Below are 26,742 nucleotides of genomic sequence, written 5' to 3' on the forward strand. Positions count from 1 at the left end.
ACAGGTGGTTCAAGGCGGATCGAAACAAGCTCTAGATACCATGTTAAAGTTCAGAGAGAAACACAAGTGGCGGCTAGGGTTTCAATAATATCAGAATTGCATTACTTAACAAAATAAGGATTACAATACAATTTATAATAATTCCTAATGGACTACTAGACTACTAACACATAAAGGCCAATACTTAAAGCCCTAATAATATTATTATCTAACAGGTGGAAGGATATTGAGAGGAGGGTGGGCGATGGCGGATGCTCTAATTTTTTGAAGGATATATGGATTGGGGAGGTCCCGCTTTGTGCCTGTTTCCCTAGACTATTCTCTTTGTCCGAACAAAAAGAATCGACGGTTTTAGAGTTGGTGGGGTAGGGTGTTGACTGGGAAGTGTGGCTTTGGAGGAGAAGACTCTTTCATTTGGACGAAGAGCAAGGTGGTCCTTCTAAAGGAGCTTATTCGCGGTGCCTCCTTGTCCACAGAAAGAGATAAGTGGTTTTGGTTGCCGGATAATGGCGGGGTTCTCAGTAAAAACTTCTTAATGAAGTGCTCGCTCAGGACATACTAGGTGTGTCTTTTCTCTCTAGTTTGAATGAGTCCGTGGTCAAGCGCATTTGGGAAAGTCCGGCTCCTACTAAGGTGATTTCTTTCTCTTGGCAAATTATTCATGATCAAATTCCAACAAGTAGTAATTTCTTGAGGAGGGGGGTTGTTCTTGATGCGGATTCGCTTTGTGTTTGGTGTACGGAAGCGGCCGAAATGCCAACTCACTTGTTGGTTCATTGTGATTTTGCCCAAAGTGTTTGGAAGGAGGTTTTCAAGTGTTTGAGGCTGGATTTTCTAATTCCACCGAATATTTGTGTATCGTTCCTTAATTTTTACGGTGAAAGCGAACAATGTGCAGCTCCGGAATGGTTTTCTTTTGGTTTGGCATTCGACGATTTGGTTATTATGGAAAGCGAGGAATGATAAGATTTTTAATGGGGGACAAAAATTATTTTTAAATTGGTGGAAGAAATTAAGGTGTTGTCTTGGAAGTGGAGTGTCCACCGATTGAAGATTGCGCCTTGTTTATTTTACGAATGGACTTGGGAGCCTCGGCTTTGTTTTTCGCGGTAACATGTTTTTCTGCTGCTGTTGAGTCCTCCTCCTGTTGTTGTGTTTGTGATGGTCAGAAGGTGTCTGCCTATGTTGCTCCTGCGTTTTTGTTTTTATTGGGCCCTAGGTGTGGTTGTTGCCGTGTCGTAGTGGGTTTTTAGAACCAGTTTTTTACCTTTTTTAGTGTTGTAATTGTGGGGAAGTGGGGTCTTTGCCTTCCCTAGTCCTGGCTGGTGTTTTTAGTTTTGCTGCATGTTTTTTTGTTTTGGTTAAGGCATGATTTTGCTAGTGGCTTGGTCTGTTACTTTTTCTAGGCTCCTTTTGTGTATATCACTATATCTTGTAACTCTTGTTGAACTATCAATAAAATTTTGCTGTTTCAAACAAAACAAAGAAAGAATGGTTATGCAGAGTTGTAACACATTATGACCTGTTATGAAGGCAAGACAAGTGTATGAAAGATGTTTTTGTATTACTATTATGCAAGGATTACATTTGATTTTGTTGTCTTTACAAACTTAGCCGATCAGCTTGTCACTCTCAAGTTGATTTTTGAAAATTTATAAAGCAAGCATTCGAAACAAGGAGCAAAATCAAATACCACATTCGAAATTATCATGGAACAAAATAAAAAAACGATAGTGATTAATTAATAGAAAGATGCCAATCATTCTTGCAAACAAAGTTTCGGAGAAATTGAAGTACAACATTCAAAATGAAAATACCAAACTTAATTTCATATACCCTCAACAAAATTACCTTAAAGCAACAACATCAAAATAGGAATTCAAGATTCAGAATCATAATCAATTTCTAATACTCCCAATCATCATTAGGTTATGTATCTTCGAAAGTATCCATATAATATAATCCATCATCATAGTAGTAAGTAGTAACGGTCGTCTGAAGAGTAATTTGGAAATTGTGAATCTTTTATTTTCTCACGACACCTTTTCTCCAAACTTGGACTCAGATAACAAAAGCAATCTCGCAAATCAAGAGATTCAAGAAGAGGACAACTGTCAAGAATAGCAATCAACCCAACATTGTCAAGAGCAATTCCATGCAATTCAAGATGGCGTAACCCTGGCATTGTTTTTGCAATAGCAAATACATCATCATCAGACTTGTCATAGGAGTATAAGAACAACTTTCTCATAGTTTCCAAGAAAAACAACCTCTCAAGATTTAGTGATTTCAAAAGAGGGCAACATTGACCAATAATTTCAAGGCAATCCTTAGATAGGTTGTTGCTACCTGAATATTCAAACTCTTCCAATAGTGAAAACTTCTTCACAAATCTAGTCAACACATTATATGTAATTTCTTTACAGTCAAAAAGTCGTAACCGTCGTATACGGTTTGCCCTGTAAAATATTATGAATGTGAGTGAGAATATGCCTAAAATATACTATGATTCACTCCAGTTCTAAATTGAAAAAAGATTCACCAATTACTATCTATTTGAGTTATTACATATATATCCAGTATCACTACAAAAATAAAGTAATGTGCATTATAAGATTGGAATTGAAACTAATTACCTTTGAGCCATATATTTAAGGAGGCCGTCGGTCCCAAATAACTCGATATCAATGTCTTCCACAATCCACATGACCGCAACTTAGATCAATGGCACATTGACAAATCTTCACCAAACAATGAAAATCAAATGGAATAAGGTTGACATGAGTAATGTGAATAGCAAGCTTTTAAATTGCGGTTGCGGTCGTGGATGCGGTTGCGGTTGCAGGTATTGCGATTGCGGCTAATGGGGACACTGCGATGCAATTGCGGCCGTTGCGACGTGAAATAATTTTTTATCGGCACAAACACAGAAAAAATACTATAATTATTGTAATTCCTTATATATCTTTTACTTATAATTCTATATAAATTTTGATTCATTTTTAAGTCATCGAGACATAAGAAGACAGAAACTCTAAAATGAAAGGACATAAAGGAAAAAATAAAGGTGAGATTCTCTGAATTTTTACGAAAAGGAATATTGGATTGAACCGTTGCGGCCGTTGCAGTCAAAACTCCGTTGTGTTGCGGTGAAATGCTGTTGCGTTGCGGTTGCGTTGCGGCATCACGTGTGATTTGAGTTCACACCGCAAATGCTTCATGAATTCATGTCGGATCCTAACTCATATTCTCATACATAATTAGAATCTAAAATCATTGCAAAGTTGATCAGAAATTGAATGCATTAAGAATAGTAATTCATGAAATAACACCTTGAAGAGAGATTCAATACAATAATTAAGATTACATTAGATTACAAGCCTAGTTCATCCCTAGATCCAACCTCTATGAGGGATTTAGCTCCTCATGGTTTCTTGAGCAAATCCAAGCTTCAACTTCATGAGGAAAGCTCCCAAACTGCTGAATCTCTTGAATCTATCCACTGGAATGCAGGATCGGACCCCAATTGTTGCACAAGATCTTAGAAAATGAGTGATGAACTCCAAAATTTCGAACCACTTTCCAGAAAATGGCTTTTCAATATATACAGATTGCAACCACGCCACGCGTCAGATCCATCACGCCGCGCCTGGTTGCTTTTTCCTCATCACGCCGCGCGTGTAACTGCCCCACGCCGCGCGTGATTAAGTCAGAGGAGAACTTGATCTTCAGCCATGTTATTACGCCGCGCGTGATTGGTTCCACGCCCCCAGCGTAGTTCACTTCTCCTCTCATGCCGCGCGTGGCTCTTCCCACGCCGCGCGTAGTATAAATGTATGAAATCCTGCAATAATTTTCATGTTTTCTTGTAATCCAAGTCATCTTGCTTCTGAGTTGATTTCTCTTGGTTTATTCATTAAAAACCTCTAAAATAAGTCTAATGTTCCTTAAATAAGCATGGATATGAGAGTGTGACGATACGTCATCACAACCCCAAACTTAAATTTTTCCTTGTCCTCAAGGAAACAACTTTTACCTCAAGCTTTTATGTCAAGACCTTGGCATTTTCCTTAGATCACTCGAATCATACATGCGTGAGACTTATCTGATGATCAATGATCCACTCGCAAGCAACACTCAATTGCACCACAATTCCCTCAAGGCATTTTCAAGAAATTCACACTTTTCAACCGATGCTCTATGATTTCATCACAATCCTCGCATACACTCTTCAATCATGGTTAATTCACTCAAATCAACACATCAAGCAAGTCAACAATAATTTTCCAAGTATAGTCTAGAAATTCAATCGATTCACTTTGCACACACACATTAGAGGTCTTAAGGGTTATAACGTGGCTTGGTTAGAGAGGATGGTGACTTTTTAGGATAAGTAGTAGAAAAACTTGGAGTTAAATCCGCCTAAAGTCAAAGAAAATTTGTAAACCAAAACCCTTTTTCTTTTGAAACATAATGGACTAGAGAACTTTTTTTTTTCAATTCAACATACAAAGTTTTGCAATTCTTTTGCATTCAAGGCTATCACCTCTTTTTGTATTTCTTTTCTCTTTTTCTACATTCATCTCTTCTCTTTTTTCTTTTCTTTTCTTCAAATATTTCTTTCTCTATAGCCTTCCAACTTTTGAAAATTTTTCAACCAAAAACTATTGTAAGTTCTCTAGTACCCTCACCCCAAACTTCATTGTTTGCTAATTCCAAAGAGCAACCCCAAACTTAGTGGTGAGCATTGCGCATCAACCACTAATTAGGTGTCTAACCTCCAAGAAAATCATTCCTTTTTTTTTCATCAAAATTTTCTTAAGGTTTTGCAAAAATAACATATTTTCTTTCGGCTCAAATTGGTTAAGCAAAGGATACATATGTAAGGGTGGATAGAAAGGCTCAAAGGTACCAATACAACATTCCTCGTGTGTGCGACAAAATTACCAATCAAATAAAGAGAATACAAGCAAAATCGAGAGACAATACAAGAGTGGATATCACATAGAAAGAATGAGAAGTGTTTGGCTCAATACCTCACGGTTAGGTCGAATCAAAGAGCCGGTAAAAAGTGTGAATTTCTTTCCTTTGCCTCTTGATCACATGAGTGCAACAAGCAATTGCACTGAAAGTATCACAAATCACACGCGGATAGAATCAAACAATTGATATTCAAGTGATAGAAAGAACATGCCAAGATATTGAAAACAATTCTAAAGGTAAATGAAATTCCACAATCAAACAAGAAGATATTCAAATTCAAGATTAAAGTACATTCATCCAGCACAATAAGAGACATCAAACAATTATTCATAAAGTAGTATAAGAGTGAGAGGGAAGAAAGGACCGTAAACTCATGGGTTGCCTCCCATGAAGCGCTTCTTTCTCGTCATTAGCTTGACGCTTCATCATCACAAGTTAGGGAGGATACTTCAACTTTGATTCAACCCGGCTCCTCTTGTTCTCTTCCTTCAAAGGAGCAATATTAATATCAATAAGTAATGATTCACACTTCCCGAATCACTCTTGAGACCTTCCCCTTTGGTCTTCAAATTGGTTCTTTCCTTCTTACTAGACCGTGATGGAAATTTCTTAGAGCCTTTCTTCACCGAAGCTTTCAATGTTGAAGTGGAAGACTTTTGAGGATTAACAACCGGATTGGGCTCTTCTTCTTTGGCCACCTTGTGCAAACAATAGATAGGACCCACACCATCCAAGTCCCATCCTAGGTCGTCATTCACTTTCTCTGCTTCCTTTAACAAGTCATTCTCTTCTAGTTGAGTGAGCAAATCACTTATGATCATGAGTTTCCTAGAGTCGCCACCCAAAAACACATACTTCCATTCAGGAGGAAGTTCTTTCAATTCCGGTGGCTTTTTTATCGCCTTTGGCTCTTTCTCCTCTTCTAGGGGGTTATCCAAGTTTTGAAGAAAAAATTCAATCTCATGATCCCACTCTTCTTCTTTCCCATCTTTTACCACTTCTTCTAGCACTTCCACTTTGAAACATTCGGATACCACTCCACAAAATTCAAGGTCTTGGTTCTTGACCTTCTTCATCCTAGGATAAGGCACTCTAGCATATGGTGAAAGAACTTGAAACGTGGGGTCCTTCACAAGAGGTTTCTTGTCTTTCTTGGCACTAGACTCATTCTCCACTCTTTTCAACTTCACCCTCATAAGCTTTTTCTTCCTTATTTTTTTTTCTTTCTTATTTTCTCTTCTATTTTCAACTACACCATCCCTCATCTTTTCAACTACATCATTTTTACTCTCATCCTTCTTAGGATTCTCTACTACTTCCGGTGATGAAACTTCTCTACTCCTCAAATTAATGGAATTACAATTTTCATTATGAGGATCCGTGTGTTTCCACAAAAACCACTTTGAGTTTGTAGAGAAGAGACTTGCCTTGCTAGTTGACCCATTTGGTTTTCGAGATTTTTGATGGAGGCTTCATGACGTTCGCTTGACACTTCTTGGTTTGCCTTCATCACCTCAAAATTGCCTTGAGTCATCTTCATGGCTAAGATAAGATTATCTTCAAAAGATTCAAGGTGATCTTCAAAATGTTGATCTTGAGGAAATGCTTGATTTGGATTAGCTCCATAAGAACAATTCATGTGATTCTTCACTCCAAGATTGTAGGTGTTGAAATGAGGATTATTTTGAAAGGTTGCTTGCACCATACATTGGGCTTCTAGTTGTTTGGTAATGATTTGTAGAAACACATTATTGAACTTGTAAATAGTTAAAAGTGCCTCTTGATTGTATGATTCAAACATGCCTTCATCTTATGTTTAACTTTTTTTTTTTTACGAAAAAAGACTTATAACATTTCATTAATAAAAATGTGTTCAATACAATGCGGCATATTAATCAACACTTGGGGATTAGCTGAAAATATATGGTCACCTTAGCAAGATTATGGGCCACCTCATTTGTTTGTCTCCGGATAAACTCAACACTCAAGTCGTTATAAAAATTAGAAAAACACGATCTACATTTTTTGATAATATCCCCAAACTCTGTAGCATCCGGTTCAGATGATAAGAAATTATCAACCAATCTTTTTGAATTCAACTCAAAATCAACGGGTCCTAAGTTGAGCTCATGCATCCAATTAAGCGCATAAAGAAAACCAATAGCTTCACTGATATGTACATCACACCTAGGCGTAAAGTACTATGTTTTAGCTCGAATAAATTAATGTCGCGAATGCATCTCAAATACACATGCCAATACCAACTTTAGTATCTCAAAGGAGGCGCCGATATTGCATTTACCTTTGTTTGTTGTCACAATATTGTGAATTATTATTATTATTATTATTATTATTATTATTATTTTACTTTTCTTCTTTCTGTCATCGAAAGTCAAAAAGTTAAAGAAAAAAAAAGAATAATTTATAATGCTTAGTGTTAGATTTTTACATTTTTCATTTAGTATGTTAAAGAGGCAACCAAAATATATTATTTATAGATAATTAATAATGATTTAAATTTTAGGGTGGTTTTTCATACCTTCCAAGCGCTAAAAGCGCAAAAAATATATTATTTTTTTAGCATAATATATACACTATAAAATGATCAATTTATATTCTATTTTTCCCACAAAAAAAAAATTACATTCTATTTTTTACATACAGAAAAAAGAAAAATATGGCTAAAATTCTATACACTGTGATTTTATATGTTTTTCTTTTTCTCATTGCAAACAGCGTTGATTGCAGTAAACTATTTTATTTTTATACTTTTCAAATTTCGGACAAAGTCATTATATCCCATTTTATTTTTTTAGTAACATAATTTGATTCTATATTTCTCTTTACAGGGTATACAAACTTGATGGCTGCTGCTCCTATTCCATGTAAGGGTATTGTTGATTGTCCACCAAGCTGGGTTCGCAAGTATAAGTGCATTAACAATCGCTGCGTATTCTAGACTGACGCCATGAATTATGAGTACTAGACCTAAGAGAAGGATGAGTTATTACACACAAAAAAATAAATCCATGCAATATGTATTTTGATGTTATTAAAATATCAACATTTTTATGTTAAATAAAATAATAATAAATCCATATGCAATATGCATTTTGATGTTATTTTTTTATGTTATTTTATAAGGATGTCATAATTTTTCAATGTTATTTATAATTTAAATCGAGGATTATTTTATTAAGAAAAAACATTTTTTTTAATAAAGGGTCTATTTTTAACATTCGAATAGAGCATCCAAATACTCGAAATTGGCCTTGCTAAACCCTGTCGCCACCGCCTTCTCATTATCCCACACCGTTTGAAGTGGTTCAAAGCGTTGGAACACGATTATTGTTTTTTTTTTACTAATTATTAGACCATTTCCAATGGTAGTACCTATTAGGTACTTATATAGGTACTTATTAGGTACTACCATTGGAGCAATACCCATTGAATACCTAATATGTACTGCTTCTCAAATTTCTTTCTTCTCATTATAATATTTTTTTGTGGGACATATTGTAAAAGTATTGATGGGATATAGAGTTGTAAGTGAGACCGATTTAAAACTTTTTAAGAGGTGCTGAGTTAGATGGATTGAGTACTTATTATGTCATATTATTAAAAAATAATAAAACAGTGATGTGTACACGTGAGACCTAGTTAAGTACTCAAACTTGGAGAGTGTAACATCCCAAACTGCTTTTAGGATGACTGACTGACCCCACAAACCAACACGAGTCTTTCCAGCGTGTTTTGTCCTCACTCGTACGCTTTCCGGGAAACTTCCCAGAATGTCACCCATCCAAAGACTACTCCAAGTCAAGCACACTTAACTGTGGAGTTCTTATGGAATAGGCTACCAAAAAGAAGATGAATATTGTTGGTATAGATAGTACCCATCAATCCTTATAAGCCTTCCTTCCACCATGCAGTCTCAAACCTGCACAGCCTCAGGATCCCTCTCATTCCGATGTTAATTCGGTTCTTTCCTAGAAGATGCCAAGAGCCGCACATTGTCATGCCTCATGCACAGGCGACCACTCCCTACGCCCTCGTCAGCCTCGGGTGTTACATGCCCACCAGCTTGCGCTTGGTTGTCCCCGAACGACATCGTACTGGGAGATGTTTGCTCTGATACCACTCGTAACATCCCAACCTCCTTTCAGGACGACTGACTGACCCCACAAACCAACACGAGTCTTTTCAGCTTGCTTTGTCCTCACTCGTACACTTTCTGGGAAACTTCCCAGAAGGTCACCGATCCAAAGACTACTCCAAGTCAAGCACGCTTAATTGTGGAGTTCTTATGGAATATGCTACCAAAAAGAAGATGCATATTGTTGGTATAGATAGTACCCATCAATCCTTATAAGTCTTCCTACCACCATGCAGTCTCAAACCTGCACAGCCTAAGAGCCTCACATTGTCATGCCTCATGCACCGGCGACCACTCCCTACGCTCTCGTCAGCCTCGACTGTTACAAAGAGCTCTATTGTGGATGCTCTTATTGTTATCTATAGAACAAATTGCACGAACTATTCCAAGTAAAATTGCACTAAACTATGCACCAACAAAAAAAAAATTGCACTAAACTTAAATAAGCTCATTTTTAATCTTTGAGGAATAAATAGCAATCAAAATAGTTAACTTATTTTTTTTAAAAAAAAAAAAAAAAACAGTCATTTTCTTTGAAACCATTTAATTTTTTTTGACAAACTTTGAAACCATTTAATTAAATCCTAAATTGGGGGTTTTCATTCCAATATCACGCCAGTGATATCTCCTCTTATGTCGTTCAAGCTTGTTGTGGGCATCACATTTTGTTCGTAGCATTGATTCAGTTCAAACTTTTTATTTTATTTTTAAAAACTTGGTATCCGGCCTTAGGACCGACTAATCCAAGGAGACCAATCCCACCGCCGACTTACGGAGGTCTCATTTAAAGCCAGAGTTTTATTTGCTCTGTATGGACTTGACCCACCGAAATTGGCACCAGTGGGAATCGAACCTAAGACCTTGAGAGGAGCATATTCTAAGGGCCCAAGCCAACACCACTCGACCAACCCGACCAACCCAAGTGGGTTGATTCAGTTCAAACTTGCTCATGTGTGTTTTATGATCTATGTTCAACTTCTCTTTCTCTGTGATTGTGCAATCATTTTTAGTTGATTGTTGGTCAGTTTGTTATAATATGAGGTGTTAGAGAAGATTAAGAAGTTAGGTGTCGATAAATTTTATGATGAATTTTATGATAAAGATTTGGGTTGATTTGATTAAGTAAGATCAGATCGATGTCGGGTGATGAATATTGGATGATAAGAGTTGAGCAAATTGGATTTAAGATTTTAGGGATGTTTTTTTATTTGATTTTATTGCATGTTTATTTTTTAAAATAGATGGTAATTAATAAAATAAGACATGTGGATTTAAAATAAGGATTTAATTGATATGCATCGACGGTGAAAATAATTTTACACTGTCAACCAATATCAACCATGTTTTTCGACACATCACCCCATTTCATCCAACTTTCTTGACATGACATGGTAAAATGATGGTTATTTATTGGACGATAATGTAAAATTATTTTACACCTTCAGTGCATATCAATTAAACTCTTAAAATAAATGACAAAAAAAACATAATAGCTAAATCAACATGATACGTCATTATTTTAACAGCAGTGCTATATAGCATGACTAGTTTCTTCGTCTAAATGCCCGAGCGCCACTTAAGTTTTCTCATTTACGCTCCTTACTTAATTAAGGCCCTCCATGCCTCTTTTGAATTAATTATAATAAAATAAAACTAAATAATTCATAAGGTTAAATTATATTTTTGTATTTTGTTGTTTGTCTCGTGAGCTTAGCTCGGTTGGCAGGAACATCGCACTTTATATGTAGGGTCGGGATTCGAATTCGGACACTCTACTTATTCACCTTTAAGCTAGATTTTTTAGTCACTAGGCTACTTTATAAAAATAAGTTACAACATTTTACAATTAGGTCATTAAGTTTGGTCTAATAGTGATGAGTATACATAAAGTCTTAAGTTTGATCTTTATTAAATCCAATATAACAACAAAAAAAACATTTTAAGTCCTGTGATGCACGGACACCTCTATGATTAGCCGTGACGCGGTGTCCGACACTTTTATGACACTTGTACGACACATGTCGAATAGTTTAGTCAGATGTAAAAAAAATCATTTTTTTTCCGTTACTCCGACACTCTTTGGGTCGTTGTCCGACACTACACTTTTTTCTTTGCATTACTTTCTTTAGACACATATTAAACACATTTACAAATATTAAAGATGTGTCAAAATAATAATGCTAGTCAATGAAGATTAAAAATATTACATTTTAATTACAATATTTTTAGTTTTTTTTTTGGATAAGTAGTATTTTAGCAAGGAAGTTTTGAGATCAGTTGTATCTTGAATGAGGAAATCTTGAGATTAGTAATATTTTTTTATATAAATTTATTTTAATTAATTTTAAATAAATTTTACTATATGTACATTATCATCAAGATTTTAGTCTCACAAATTTAACAAACTTTATATAAAAAAACTTATATGCATTTCCCTCTTCTCCTCTATATACTAATCCAACTTCAATTAATTTTTATACTTTCATTTTCACTCTAAACTTTTCTAACTTCTCTCTAAAATTTCGTATTTTTCAATCTTTGAATTTTTTTCATACTTTTCAAGTTTTTTCCTTCTAAAGAATAGAGAAATATGTTAAAAAAATATTTAAGAAAAATGTTAGTTTAAAAGTAAAGAGAAATACTAGTTTTAAGTAAAAAACTTTAAACTTAAAAGAGTAGAGAAATTTTTTTTTTGGTCTTAAAAAATCAATATGTTTTTGAACGGTAAATTTTTTATTAATAATAACCGATCTCTGCACAAGACGAACAAAGGCCGGAAAAAACGAAACTACAAAATAAAGGCGCCGTATATAAGCGGAACACCAACGAAAAAACTAAATACAGACACCACCTAGTACACACTCTACAGTCACCAGACCATCAACCCGACCCAAAAATATGCCCTAAGACTCTAACTCCCAATCTCGAATCAAAAGTGATCGGCCCATCAGAATACAAAAAGCAGCTTCACAAGCCAAAAATAAATGCGATACATTGTTTTATACTTATTGCTATACATTGTTTTTAACTTAAAAAAATATTTTTGTCAAAAAAAAAAACTTAAAAAGAATAGTAAAATATTTTTTGATATAAAGCAATTTTTTTTAACCAAATGTATCATCCGCACGCAACTGCAGAGATTAATCCCCTTGAGGTAACTGATATCCATTTAAGGGGCTGACCTCTCCCAACAAAGTTTTTCCATACGCACCGGCCGAGAATCGAATCCGGGACCAAATGGTTAAAGGACCAAAATATATACCACTTTTGCCACACCTTGATGGTAAGATAAAGCAAATTTTAATATTTAAAATACAATTTCTGATTTTAAAATAATGAAATTATTAATCTAAGTATTTATTAAAAAATAATTTAATTATTTAAAAATCAAAATTTCTGATTTTTAAATAAATAATTTTTTAAAAAATATATTCGCCAGCATTATTGAGGGTTGCAGGCCGCGAAGAACACATTTGTCAGTTGACTAAGGATTTATTGAGGGTTGCAGGCCGCCAATAATGTTACTGAGGGTTCTGGGCCACCAATAACACTTAAAGCATACATTATTGACGATTTTAGCTCTTCTTGGAGGCTTTTCGCCCTCAATAATCAAGTGTTTTCTTGTATTTTTCAAACCGGGACGCTTGTGAGTATAACATTGTTGGAAGCAAGTGGAGGTTGGTGTCAAGGTCAAGATTCAGTTGGGACTTGGATTTGATATGGTGTCTTGAATGAGGGAGTTCAAGGAGGATGGAGAGCAGTGCGGTGTTTGATGACCTTCGATTTAAAGGCAATGTGGAGAATTGTTGAGTATGCCTTGAAATCTCAGATACAGAAGTCAGAAAAAACCTTGGAGGCTATCAACTGCGCTTGGCATAAAAGACTATTTCGTTGGGCGCAATTGTTTAAGTTTATTTCTTGGTTGATGCTGGTACCTGCGATGGGAGCATCACACTGTTTTTTCGGGAAATTTTTTTTCTTGGAGGGCACTAACTTGGATTCTGTTTTATTTAAAACCATATTTGTTTCTAGGATTTAGGCATATATTTTTCTATAAATAGAGGTTGATTTATTCATAGAAAAATAAAAGAGCAACAAAGAGAGAGAGAGAGAGAGAGAGAGAGAGAGAGAGAGAGAGAGAGAGAGAGAGAGAGAGAGAGAGAGAGAGAGAGAGAGAGAGAGAGAGAGGAAACATGTAGCTGTAGGCAAGGATAAGGGTTTGTCACCCCACAAAGGCTAAGGCTTTAGAGAGGAAATGAGTTTTTTCTCTTGGTACAACACTCTAGGGGTGGGGCGAACTATCTTTATGGTACACCTTTGGTATATTATAAATTAAGTCTCTTGGTCACGATAAGAGATTCAGGATTTAGGTAGCATGTAACCCAATTTGGGAATTTCTTGTAAAGTGACTCTATGATTATAATGGAACGGAGGGGTTGGACCGAACGGAGTAAACTCATTATCGTGTTGTTTCTTCTCCTTTATTGTTTTTATCTGTTGTTATTAATATTGTTTATTCCACTTATTATTGGTTGTCATTCTATTGCTCCACACAACAAGTATTTCATTGATGTGATTTTTCGACATATTCTCAACATATACATAATAGTGTTCCTACTAAATGGATACACCTATATTCAAGAAATGGAAAGCGAGGCACCTTTCGGCCACCAAGAAAATCCGTTCCAATGTACTGTACTCTGTCATTTTAAATAAAGGACCAAACTTATGTGCAGTTCCATATACATAGTTCTTACTGTGCTAGATACATGAGGGAAGTTATTTTTATTTAAAAACAAATTTTTTTCTTTTTTTAATTAAAAAATATAAATAACTACCTTTTTGTGAGGAACAGGAAAAACTGCATCTAAAGAAATGCATATAAGTTTTGTCCTTAAATAAAAACAATCAACAGTAATTTTTTTAGTTAGTAATATTGATTTTTTAGTTTAGTAAAAAGAGAAACCTATTCAATAAAACTCAATGGCACAAGATATATAATATTTTTTCTAATGGCTAATATAATATTATATATCTTGTGCCCTTGAATTTAATGGCATTTAAAAAAATTAAATTCAACATTTTTTTAATAAAATAAATAAGAAAAATGGTTTATACGTGAATGTTATAAAAGATAAAGGACCTAACTGGGAAGAAAAAAAGATAAAAGATTAAAGTATTACAAATAAATAAGTTAAAAGACCAAAATATTATTAAAAAAAAAATAAAGGATCAAAGTGTTACAAAAAATAAGATAAAGGACACTTGGTGCTATTTTGCCTATAATATATATATATAAATATAAAAACGAGAAAAATATAAGAGAAAATTTAGTAAACAATGAGGTACCTACACTCCACCAGAATCAACAAAGAGACAATGAAATAAAGAGATACACCACTGAAATTCCTAAAAGGCAAATGAACAAAGCAACAAAAGGATCTCCAATTCCCATGACCAATAATCAAGACCCTAATTGGATGATGACTTGATGTGGTGATGTCCGATAAATAATAAATTTATAAGTTGAATTTGCGTTTAACTTTGTTGTCATGCAATATTGTAAATTATTATTATATTTTAAATTTTGGCTTACTACATACAAAAGTCAAAAAATTAATGAAAAAAAAAAAGAGAATAATTTAAAGAGGCAAACACAACTTCGAAGCATTATAATAAGGTGGCTTTTCACAACTTCTAAGCATTGAAATTATTACTGTAAAACAAAAAATGATAAAAATATATTATTATTTTTAGCATAACATATACTCCCTCCGTCCCAAAAAGAATGACCCAGTTGACCGAAACACGCATGCCAATGCATAACTTTGGCGACTAATATCTTTAATTGTATAATAGTAAAAATTATAAAAAATTGATATTTTGAAAATACTCATCGAGACGAATCTAACAACATCTTATATGTTAATATTTATTTTTATTTATTAGTAGAAAAATATGGTCAAAACAATATATATGAATAGTGCATATATTCAAAATGGGTCATTCTTTTTGGGACGGAGGGAGTACATTTTATACGCTATAAAATGATCAAATTATATTCTATCTTGCACCTACAAAGAGAGTAAAATATGACTAAAACTCTTCAATTTGTTTATACTATGATTTTCTATTTTTTCCTTATTGCAAATGAAGTTGATTGCGGTAAACTATTTTATTTTTTATGTTTTTCAAATTTGGTACATAATCACAGTCTTAATTATATCTCATTTTAGTTATAACATTTTTTATTCTATTCTTCTCTTTACAGGATTTACAAACTTGTTGGGTAAAAGTATACTATATTGTCATACTGTTGATGATTGTCCAAAAAGCTGGGTTCGCAAGTATAAATGCATTGACAACCGCTGTCGATATTACACTGTGTTTGTTTAGGTAGATTTACAAAAGAGAGAAATAAGAAAGAGAGAGATAGCAAAGAAATTAATTATTTCTATAGTTTGGATGAGGAGAGAAATAAGGAAAGAGGGAAATATAATGGTTAGTAACTGCCAAAAATAAATCTCTCCATATTATGAGAGATTTGTGTGACAAGTAGTGAAATAAATAATTTTACAACAATACTCTCATTCAACTAGTTTATTTTCTTGTAAAAAAGGGTAAATTTGTTATTTTCTCATTTTTATTAATTTCTCTCTTCTCACTTCTCTATTCATCCAAACCATATAAAATTTCCATCCAATTTCTCTTCTATCTCTCTTCTCTCTTATTTCTCTCTTCACTATTTCTCTCTTCCCTATCTCTTTGGCATCCAAACATAGTGTTAGCGCTGTCATCCGGCCGGGCTAAAAAGTCCGGATAAAAAACGGGCTATCAAAATTAGTGTCCGAGCCCCGCTCGGTACGGGTTGTCGGGCTTTCGGGCCGTCCGGTTTATTTTTTTATTTTTTATTTTATATTTAGTGTTCAAACTCAACATTATAAATATGATCAATAATTATCGCGCGTCCTATTTTTACTCATCCGCTACTTATATTATATATATATATATATATATATATATATATATATATATATATATATATATATATATATATATATAATAATTCTCGCGCACCGTATTTTTACTCTGTCTACGAGTTTTTCGCGCGCCCTATATTTACTCATCTGCTACTTACGAGTTTCTTGCGCATCATATTTTTACTCATCCGCTATACCTACGACTTTCTCACGCGCCCTATTTTTAGTCATCCGCTACTTACGAGTTTCTCGCGCGACCTATTTTAACTTATCCGCTACCTACGAGTTTCTCGGGTGCCTTATTTTTACTCATCCGCTACTTAAGTAGTGAACGGTGTTTTTAAATTTATAGTACGAACTAAGTTCAAATCATCCAAAAAAATTATTTATATTTATGTTTAATTTTAATTTTTTCGGGCTTGCGAACCGCCCGTGGCCCATTCAGGCTAGCCCATATTATAATCGGACTTTATCGGGCAGGGCTAAAAAGTCAGGAAATAATTCGGGCTAGGATTTTTAAGGCCCGAACCCGGGAAAAAATCGGGTTTGACGGACCGGCTCATTCGAGCTAGCCCATTTTGCAGCTCAGTCGATATACATGACGATGCAAAATAAATGCATTGACGGACGTAGCCATAAATATTAATTACATGAGCACTACTAGACATAAGGATGGGTTCTTACACAAAAAATAAATCGATGCAAAATTCATTTTGCTAGAATATTTCATAGTTCTTAGGGTTAAATATACTTTTGCTCCTTTGTTATTTGGACAAATTTCGGTTTCTACATGTTATTTTATTTTATTTTTTGTAATTTCACCCTTGTAATTTTAAGATGATTTTTGGTTACACCCTTGTAATTTTAAGATGATTTAATTTTGAACATTTATCCAAGATTATTTGATTGTACAAAATAATGAAGCGTGACGTTGACTTAGTTTTTTTCTTCTAGCTTCATGTATTTTCGTTCCAACTGGCTTTTTTAATTTTCCTTATTTAATACTCATTTAAAAAAATCATTTTTTAATATTTTAATTTTTTTTTGAAGAAAATGGTAAATAATATTATATATTGGCATTGCTATATAGAACAAATAGCATGAAATTCCAAAGTAACGTTGCTATATAGAACAAATAGCATGAAATCCCAAATAGAGGATTTTTATTCCAATTACCCGCCCGTGTCTCCTTTTCGGTCCGTCAAGCTTGCTCATGTGCGTTTGATGATCTAGGTTTAGCCTCTTGTTCTATGTTCATCTTTGCAAAAATACTCTCTTTCTCTGTAATTGTGCAATCATTTCTAGTTAATTGTTGGTTGGTTTGTTAAAGTTAGGTGTTGATAGATGTTGGGTAATAATTGTTTTGAATTCGAACCGAAAATCACACCAATAACATTTAGTGTGTGAGACAAATGAATTGAAGCAATCAAATCAAATGGATGAACAATAATCACAAAAGCTAAAACTACATAAAGCGATAAAGAACACGATGAAAATTATTTACCCAGTTCAGTCAAAATCGACCTACTCTGGGGAGAGAGAGACCCTCGCCAATCCACTATCAAATTTTCTTCTTGATTACAAAGATTCATTACAAAAGAGTTACAAGAATTAGACTCCCTAATTCTACCCTTCCCAAACCTCCCCGTGACCAAGAGATTTCAATGATAAGTGATTACAAGGTGTTAGAAACACTTCCCCAACCCTAGAATATACCCAAAACAATGAGATAACCAGTTTTCCTCTTCAATTTTAAGGCAAATCCCAGCAATCTCCACCTTGCCTTTAAATGGATGGTGATGCCAACTTCCCACCAACCATCATGCTTACACACAAGATTTCACCACTCCTCTTCAGACCCCGAAGTCTACCTCTCCGTACTCCCGAAAAATTGCTTGCCTACAATTGCCCTTGGATTTTTAGGACAATCCACAAGCTACATCGTACCCTCTTCAAACCCCGGATTGTAGCTTTCTGTACTCTTGAAGATATACTTGCCTCCAACCAACCTTGGAAATTTTAGGTGGTTTCACAAGCTGCAACCTCAAACTCTCCTTGTGTCCAACTACCTCCAGCAGTCTAACAAGTTACCAAGCCTGATCACCGTTGCTTCCACACAAGATCTCCATAGCCATACCACTTTGGTGTACCTCCACCTCAAACCGAGATTCCTCCACCACAGTCTCAAACCGGTATATCCACTATGTCTTCCACCTTGTAACGTAAAACTTTTCAACTACTCTGAAACGCACTTCAAGTCATTGGTAGTCTCCAACACTTCCCGGTTTAGTTTCACCACCTAGTAAACTTCATTTCACTAGTACAACTAAAACCAACAATGTCACTAACAACAAACCGAAGTTTCACAACTTAGCCACATCATGCGAATCACAACTAGTAACAAAGTTCAAGAACGATACCTCGCATTGTGTAAAAGAAATTCAACCATACCTTGAACCTTACAAGATTTCCCGTCTCCAAGATGAACAAACTCCACCTTCAACTAGCTCTAGGACTTTCAAAGTACTCCTTCCTCAAAACACATGTGATCGGAGCATACAAAGTCCACGACTTAAACTCCACCGATTCCCAACTTCACTACACTAGCACTTTTGCATTCTCACAATAATAAAGTTGTTGTTTCAAAACGTAACACCAAGTATTATTCCACCGCCTCTCCAAGCCGATGTTGAGTATTATTACCACCACCTCTCCAGGCTAATGTTGAGTATTATTACCACCGCCTCTCCAGGCTGACCTTCATCACAATCTCCATTAGCTTTATACCTTCGAGGCACCGGATAATCACACTCCATGTTTTATCCATCATCTCAGACATTAAAATTGCTCTTGATCCCATCTTCACTTTCCACAATTCCAAATTGTCTCTGAAAAGTCCCCCGATAATCCATTTTGAACCCATGGTACTTAATATGTTTAACCCTTTGCCCCACGGTGGACGCCAATTGTTCTGAATTCGAACCGAAAACCACACCAATAACATTTAGTGTGTAGGACAAATGAATTGAAGCAACCAAATCAAATAGATGAGCAATAATCACAAAAGCTAAAACTACATAAAGCGATAAAGAACATGATGAAAATTGTTTTTTTATATAGGTGTTAATTTTTATTTTTTGACTATTAATAAGAGTCAATGACAATATCTCTTAAGCATGTTGGGATATATATATCTACCATCGCTAGTATTTTCACATTGTCAGTTGTTTGTTCGATTTCAAGAGTTACTTCTAGAGAAGGATTAAAAATATTGATTATTGACGAAGACGGTGAAGATACGAATAACACTTTCAATGTAACCTATAAAGAAGTATTTCATAATACACTGTAATTTCTGTTGTATGGATATTTTTCTAAATTTATTGTTAAACTAATTTTTAATGTTACAATTATTATATATTTTTTTGTTACATATTAGACTAAATAGACCCGTACACCGTACGAGTCGAAATTCTAATTAAAATAAATGGAAACGAAATAAAAATAGCCGACTTGGCACGCTAAATCATCATTTTGAAGGGTTAAATAAACGTCACAAGGTCTAAACCAAAGAACCTTTAAATTATAAGGGTGGAATAAAAAAAAAATTACAAGAGGTAAAATTAAAATTCGTCTAAATGATAAGAAGCAAATGAAGGGTGGAGTGACAATGGCGGTAAGGGAAGGGAACCCTAATAGAGTCTTTTCTAAATGAATATATTCTTGGGTTTACAGAACTCGAATTTCAAATTATTTTATGTTTAATGGTTTTACCTTTTGTTCAAATTCACTATTTAATTTCAATTATATGGAAGTAATTTTAGCAGAATGAAGATTTGGAGTGAGTGATTGTGTTATGCTTTTAATTCTTTTTGTCAATTATTATTTTAATTCGCTCTCATCCGTTGGATACATTAAAGGGTTTCTATATATTTATTGGTGAGACTTGAGAGACTTTCGAGAGATAACTGTTTTTTTTTTAATCAACTAAAGAGCCACATAAATTAAATTAAAAGATCTTCCAAGAGCCACTTTTGAGAGATAACTGTTAACATATCTAAAGGATTCATATCCTAATAAACATATAAGTTCAACCTGTTGTGACACAATATTGTGAATTATTATTATTATTATTATTATTATTATTATTATTATTATTATTATTATTTGTTATATTTTTCATTTTCTTTTCTTACAATGAGCTAAAGATAGAACACATGATATCTCATGCATATTATTCAAATGTTCAACAGTAGATCAAATCTAGCAGCTTATTCATTTAGTGTGTTAAAGAGACAAACATAGTTATGTTCTATTTAAGAGACACTTAATAATTTGTCAAAAAAAAGAGACACTTAATGTTGGAGAAAAATAGCTTTTGCATTCAAATCAATGTGTAGTTACATGCCAAGAGGCTCATTATATAGGAATACAAGCTAACTGAATTCCCTAAAAACACTCAACATAACAAACTAACTGAAAAACTACTAACTAACTAGCTTGCTTGTCGGGCAAGTTAGCTTCAAGTCACAATCAGTTCAACATTCCCTCCCTTAAACTTAGTTGTGCTGATCAACTGAGTTTACATCTTCTGCCATATTTGAGCTGCTGCACAAGCCCAACATCTGTTTCAGCTTTTCAAACGATTCCAACTTTAAAGCTTTTGTCATTATGTCAGCAATTTGATTTTGAGAAGCACAATGCTTTAATTCAACAATTCCTTCACAACTCAGATTTCTTAAGAAATGAAATCTTATATCTATATGTTTACTCCTTCCATGAAGCACAGGGTTTTTGCTCAATTTGATGGTTGAGCTGTTATCACAGAAAACATCTAGACACTTTTGCTGCTTCAAACCCATACTTTCAAGTATTCTTTTCAACCAGATTCCTTGACATACACAATGTGCTGCAGCAATAAATTCAGCTTCTGTAGTAGATAGTGTGACAATAGGTTGTTTTCTTGATGACCATGATACTGCACCTGATCCAAGCATGAATACATACCCTGATGTACTCTTTCTATCATCCACATCTCCACCATAATCACTATCAGAATAAGCTATGAGTTCAGTTTGATTGTCCTTCCTGTAGAGAATTCCAACCTCAAGAGTGCTTCTTATGTACCTTAGTATTCGTTTGGCTGCCATCATGTGAGTTTCAACAGGGTGTTCCATGAATCTAGCTATCATATGTACAGCAAACATCAGATCTGGTCTAGTAGCAGTCAAATACATCAAGCTTCCTACAATTTGTTTGAACTGTGTAGGGTTTACTTCTTCACCTTTATCATGCTTTGAGAGTTTAGTACCAGTTACTATAGGGCTACACACAGCATTACTTTTATCCATCTTGAATCTTTCCAATACTTCTTTAGCATATCTTTGTTGACATACAAAAATTCCTTTTTCACTTTGAATTACTTCAATGCCAAGAAAGTGCTTCATTTTTCCCAAATCTGTCATGTCAAAAGTTTTCATCATAGATTCCTTGAATCTCTTGACCATACCACTATTGTTTCCGGTAAAAATCAAGTCATCAACATAGAGGCTAATGATCAACAAATCAGCATCACCATTTCTCTTCACAAATAAAGTGTGTTCATGAGGGCATTTTTCAAATCCTTCCTTAGTGAAGTATTGCTCAATTTTGCTATACCAAGCTCTTGGAGCTTGTTTCAATCCATATAGTGCTTTGTGAAGTCTATAAACTTTGTTTTCACTACCTTCCTTTATGTAGCCTAAAGGCTGTTCTACATAAACTGTCTCATTTAGTTCTCCATGGAGGAAAGCACTCTTCACATCTAGTTGGTATACTATCCACCCCTTCATTGCTGCAATAGCCAATAAGCATCTTATTGTGTCCCATCTAGCCACAGGTGCAAACACCTCCTTGTAGTCAGTGCCATATTTCTGAGCATACCCTTTGGCTACAAGTCTAGCTTTGAATTTTTCAATCTCTCCTTTTTCATTTAACTTGGTCTTGTATATCCATTTAACTCCAATAACTTTGGCTCCTTTAGGGAGGTCAGTGAGTTCCCAAGTGTTATTTTTCTCTATAGATTCAATTTCATTTTTCATAGCAGCTTTCCATTCTTGACTTTTTTCTGCATCTTCAAATTTTACAGGATCTTCTTGAACACAGGGACCAAAGACTATCAAATTCATAGATTCTTCATCTATAAAATCCTCTTCATCCATTGTAGTATCATAATCAGCATGCCATGATGGTGGCTTTCTAATTCTCCCTTGATCCAAGTTTGAATTAGAAGCACTTGCATTTGTTGTAGTAGAAGTACCTGTGTGTTCAGTGATTGGTACATCTGCAGATGTATCTTCCTGTGTGTTGTCAGCAAGTTCTTCATTCACATTGTCTCCTCCACCTGCTTCTTCATCACTATCTGTGCTCATAGTGTTGGCAGGATCCTTTGAGTTATTCCATTTCCATTTTTCTTGTTCAGCAAACTTCACATCTCTGCTAATAATGATTCTTTTTGTTGGTGGGTGGTAAAGTCTATATGCCTTAGATTCTTCACTGATTCCAAGAAAAATACACTTTATACTCTTATCATCTAGCTTTTTTCTTTGAGCATCTGGAACATGTGTGTATGCAATGCATCCAAAGACCTTGAAGTGTTTCACAGTGGGCTTGTTGAAACTCCATGCTTCTTCAGGTGTTTTGTCAGGTATAGCAGCTGCAGGACTTCTATTTAGCACATATATAGCCCAATTGACTGCTTCAGGCCAGAATTCTTTAGGTATACTTTTGCTTGCCAACATGCTTCTTACCATATCCGTAATGGTTCTATTCTTTCTCTCTGCTATCCCATTCTGTTGAGGTGTGTAGGCTGCTGTGAGCTGTCTTTTGATACCATTTTCTTCACAAAATTCTTTGAATTCATTAGAGTTGAATTCACCTCCTCTATCAGTTCTTAAGCAGCAGATAGCTTCACTAGTTTCCTTCTCCACCATGCTTTTGAACTTCTTAAAGTAGTCAAAGGCACTTGATTTATTTTTCAGAAAATACACCCAAGTTTTCCTACTGAAATCATCAATAAAAGTAAGTACACATTTGTTGTCACTGTTGGATGAAGGAGTTATGGGACCACATATGTCAGAGTGAATCAATTCTAACCTCTTTGTTGATTTCCAGTTACTAGTCTTTGGAATGCTGTCTCTGTGTTGCTTGCCAATTAAGCAATCTTCACACACAAGTTTTGAGTCTTCTATCTTAGGTAAGTCTCTTACCATGTTCTTCTGATTCATGAGTTGCAGACTTTTGTAGTTAAGGTGGCCATATCTGTAGTGCCAGAGATGATTCATGTCTTCAATTTTCTCTTGAAAACATGCCATTTTTGCTTCAGTGATGATGGGATAGAGATTGTTGGAAGAAATTTGAGAAGACATAATCAACCCCTCTTCTTGATGGTAAACTTTACACCAGTTATTCTTGAACACAAAAGTGAGATTTTTCTTTTGAAGTTGTCCTATACTCAGCAGATTATTTTTCAACTCAGGGATGTAATATACTGCAGTGATGACTTGTGTCAAACCATTCATTTGCAGCTTAACATTGCCTCTTCCTACCACACTCATTTGTGAGTTATCTCCCAATCTTACAGTTTCTCTAAAATTTGTATCAAGATCAAAGAACCATTCCTTAATTCCACACATATGGTTACTACAACCTGAATCTAGATACCAAATTTTACTCTTTGCACTGTTGGTTAAAGATCTATCAAATGCCATCAGCAAAACCTCTCTACTTTCATTATAGTCAGCATAATTTGCATAATCTTCACTATCAGGACATTCATATTGAAAGTGACCAAGTTTATGACATTTATAACATTCTATGCTTTCTTTATTCAATCTTTTACCTCTTCCTTGGTTAGTTCTGCCACCACGACCTCTGCCTCTAGTTGAGTTTCCACCTCCATGTGTGATCTTTAAGGCTTGATCTTCTTCTTTTGCTGGTTTCATCTTCTGCTCATGAACCAACAAAGATCCTTGGAGTTCATCAATAGACAAAGTCTCCACATTATTTGATTTTTCTATAGCACAGACCACATAGTTAAATCTTCTAGTCATGGATCTAAGAATTTTCTCAACCACAATGCGTTGTTCCATTGTTTCTCCTTGAATCTTCATCTTGTTTACAGTGGCAAGAACTCTTCCAAAGTAATCATTCACTGATTCATCGTCTTTCATACGCAAGATCTCAAATTCTCCTCTCAAAGCCTGCAACTGAGCCCTCTTGACCTTAGTTGATCCTTGATACTTGTGCTTCATGGAATCCCAAATTGCCTTCGATGAAGATTTGTCAAGAATTGTTTCAATGATTGTTCTATCAATTGCTTGAAACAAATAATTCTTGGCTTTGAGATCTTTCAATCTTGCTTCATTAACAATTCTTGTTTGTTCAGCATTAGCATTTGCTGCAAGAATTGGCACACCTGTTTCTACAATGCTCCAATATTCCTTCGATTGAAGCAGGTTTTCCATCAACATGCTACAATGATCATAGTGACCATCGAATTTTGGTATTGGAAAACCAAAATCCTTGTTCTCCGCCATTGAAGAACCTTCAAGAAATCACCAATTGAGTTTAAAGAACACACCCAGATGTTGTGTATGCACACACACACTTGTTTCCCTCCCTCAAGAAGAAAAATCAAACAAAAAAACTCAAGCTCACACAGTGTTTCCCTGGATTTCTGATTGAATGCACCACCAGATGTGGCGATGATACCACTTGTTGGAGAAAAATAGCTTTTGCATTCAAATCAATGTGTAGTTACATGCCAAGAGGCTCATTATATAGGAATACAAGCTAACTGAATTCCCTAAAAACACTCAACATAACAAACTAACTGAAAAACTACTAACTAACTAGCTTGCTTGTCGGGCAAGTTAGCTTCAAGTCACAATCAGTTCAACACTTAATAATAATGATTTACATTTTAGAGAGGTTTTTTCAACTTCTTAAAAGCTAGATATATTATATTATTGTTTGTCATAATAACGTATGCGCTTTATGCACTATAAAATGATCAAATGATATTCACTATTTTGCATATAAAGATAGAAATAATATGGCTAAAATTCTCAAATTTGTGTATGTTATGATTTTATCTTTTTTCTTATTTCTTGTTGCAAAGAGAGTTGATTGCGGTAACCTATTTTTTTTTTTCTTCTATCCTTTTCAAATATCTTACACAATCTTAATTATATCTCAGTTTAATTAATTAGTAACATTTTCTTATTCTATCTTTTCATTACAGGATATACAAACTTAATTAATAAGCCTGTTCCATGTAATACTAGAGATGATTGTCCACAAATTTGGACTCGCAAGTATCATTGCATTAACAACGAGTGTGTTGTATATAGTATAAGTACCATACGGCTATAAATAAGAGAAGGATGAGTTCTTACACTAGAAGAAATCCATGCAATAATTGTATCTTTTGATAAGTTATTATTATAATGCACCCAATAATAAGTGTTTAATTTTTGGTGTGCTTGGAGGATTGTGTGTTTTTTAGAAGTTATTAGTGTTGGAGGAATGTATTTGTGATACCTTTTTGTATTATGAACTTTCTCTTGTTCTTTACGTATAATATTATTTGTGATTAAAAAAAAATCATCGAATAATAATTGTATATATATCTTTCGTTTAATTTTCTTTTTTTCATTTCATAGACCTTGGAATTATATCTTATACCTAAAAATTCTTATTCTCAAAAGTTATAATTTCAATATCTAGACCAAATTCGAATTTACTGTGGAATTTATTTGATCAATGCATAAATCAATAGCACAAGATAACAATAATTTGAAGTTGATCGGATGTTGTGACGTACGGGTAAAAATAGACCAAAAACCGAAAAATACTAAGACTGGATAACTCAATGATTACTACATTACAACTTAACTTAATGAATCTATAGTTCACTTAAATCATTTGATAGTTCACTCAAATGAGGGTACGTTTGTTTTAATTTTCAAAAACTAATTTTTTTTTTGTATTTTTTAAAAATAATTTTTATGATAACTTAACTAAAAATAGTAAAAGTTATTTAATATTCATCTTTTTATGAATAAAAAGAGTGATTTTGACATTTCATAACTTAAATATTCATATTAGAGATTTTAACTTAATTTAAATCACAATTTTTTAAAAAATGTCTCTCTAAAATTTACGTGTTTTCTTTCCTATAAAAAAGAAAGGACGAGAGTATTCTTTTGTATAACAAAAAGTATGATATATTATGTAATTTGGCTAGATTGCATTTTTAAATTTAATCATCTAAATTTAGTCCATTTTGTTAAAGGCTGGCGCTCTACTGATTTTTACAAAGTCAACACACGCATGGACAGTATGCGAGTCATTATTCATGTGTGCGTTGACTTTGTAACACAGTGTATGAGTCTCTGTTCATATATGCGTTGACTTGGTCAAAATCAATAAGATCAACATTTTGTAAAATGGAGTAAAGTTATGAGTCAAAATCGCAATTTATGAAAGTTAGAGGTCAAAAATTCAATTTACCCTCGGAATTTTTTATTTATTTTTGGTTTTCAGCCTCTGGTTCCTAGGTGAAGGAGCCCTAGTAATCCA

The 26,742-nt window shown here is 34.3% G+C and overlaps 1 protein-coding gene and 2 long non-coding RNA genes across 3 annotated transcripts; 2 read left to right on the forward strand and 1 right to left on the reverse strand.

Moving 5' to 3' along the window:
• Positions 1 to 1,969: 1,969 nt before the first annotated feature.
• On the reverse strand, positions 1,970 to 2,707 carry LOC123913506 (putative F-box/LRR-repeat protein 23). The gene is made up of 2 exons (XM_045964272.1): positions 2,637 to 2,707; positions 1,970 to 2,459 (listed from the first exon to the last, which is right to left on the reverse strand). The coding sequence occupies exons 1-2, from the start codon at positions 2,705 to 2,707 to the stop codon at positions 1,970 to 1,972; spliced, it is 561 nt and encodes a 186-aa protein (XP_045820228.1).
• Positions 2,708 to 15,172: 12,465 nt separating this feature from the next.
• Positions 15,173 to 15,803, forward strand: LOC123918294. The gene is made up of 2 exons (XR_006812746.1): positions 15,173 to 15,304; positions 15,411 to 15,803. It is a non-coding gene; the product is annotated as an uncharacterized LOC123918294 (long non-coding RNA).
• Positions 15,804 to 25,132: 9,329 nt separating this feature from the next.
• On the forward strand, positions 25,133 to 25,801 carry LOC123918293. The gene is made up of 2 exons (XR_006812745.1): positions 25,133 to 25,292; positions 25,403 to 25,801. It is a non-coding gene; the product is annotated as an uncharacterized LOC123918293 (long non-coding RNA).
• Positions 25,802 to 26,742: the final 941 nt, after the last annotated feature.

This window comes from Trifolium pratense, linkage group LG3 (genome assembly GCF_020283565.1).
Source record: "Trifolium pratense cultivar HEN17-A07 linkage group LG3, ARS_RC_1.1, whole genome shotgun sequence".
Taxonomy (NCBI): Eukaryota; Viridiplantae; Streptophyta; class Magnoliopsida; order Fabales; family Fabaceae; genus Trifolium; species Trifolium pratense.

Coding starts and splice junctions, on each gene's coding strand:
- LOC123913506 (XM_045964272.1), bottom strand. CDS start 2,707: ATGTGGATTGTGGAAGACATTGATATCGAGTTATTTGGGACCGACGGC. Junction 2,460..2,636: donor CTTAAATATATGGCTCAAAG/GTAATTAGTTTC, acceptor AATATTTTACAG/GGCAAACCGTATACGACGGT.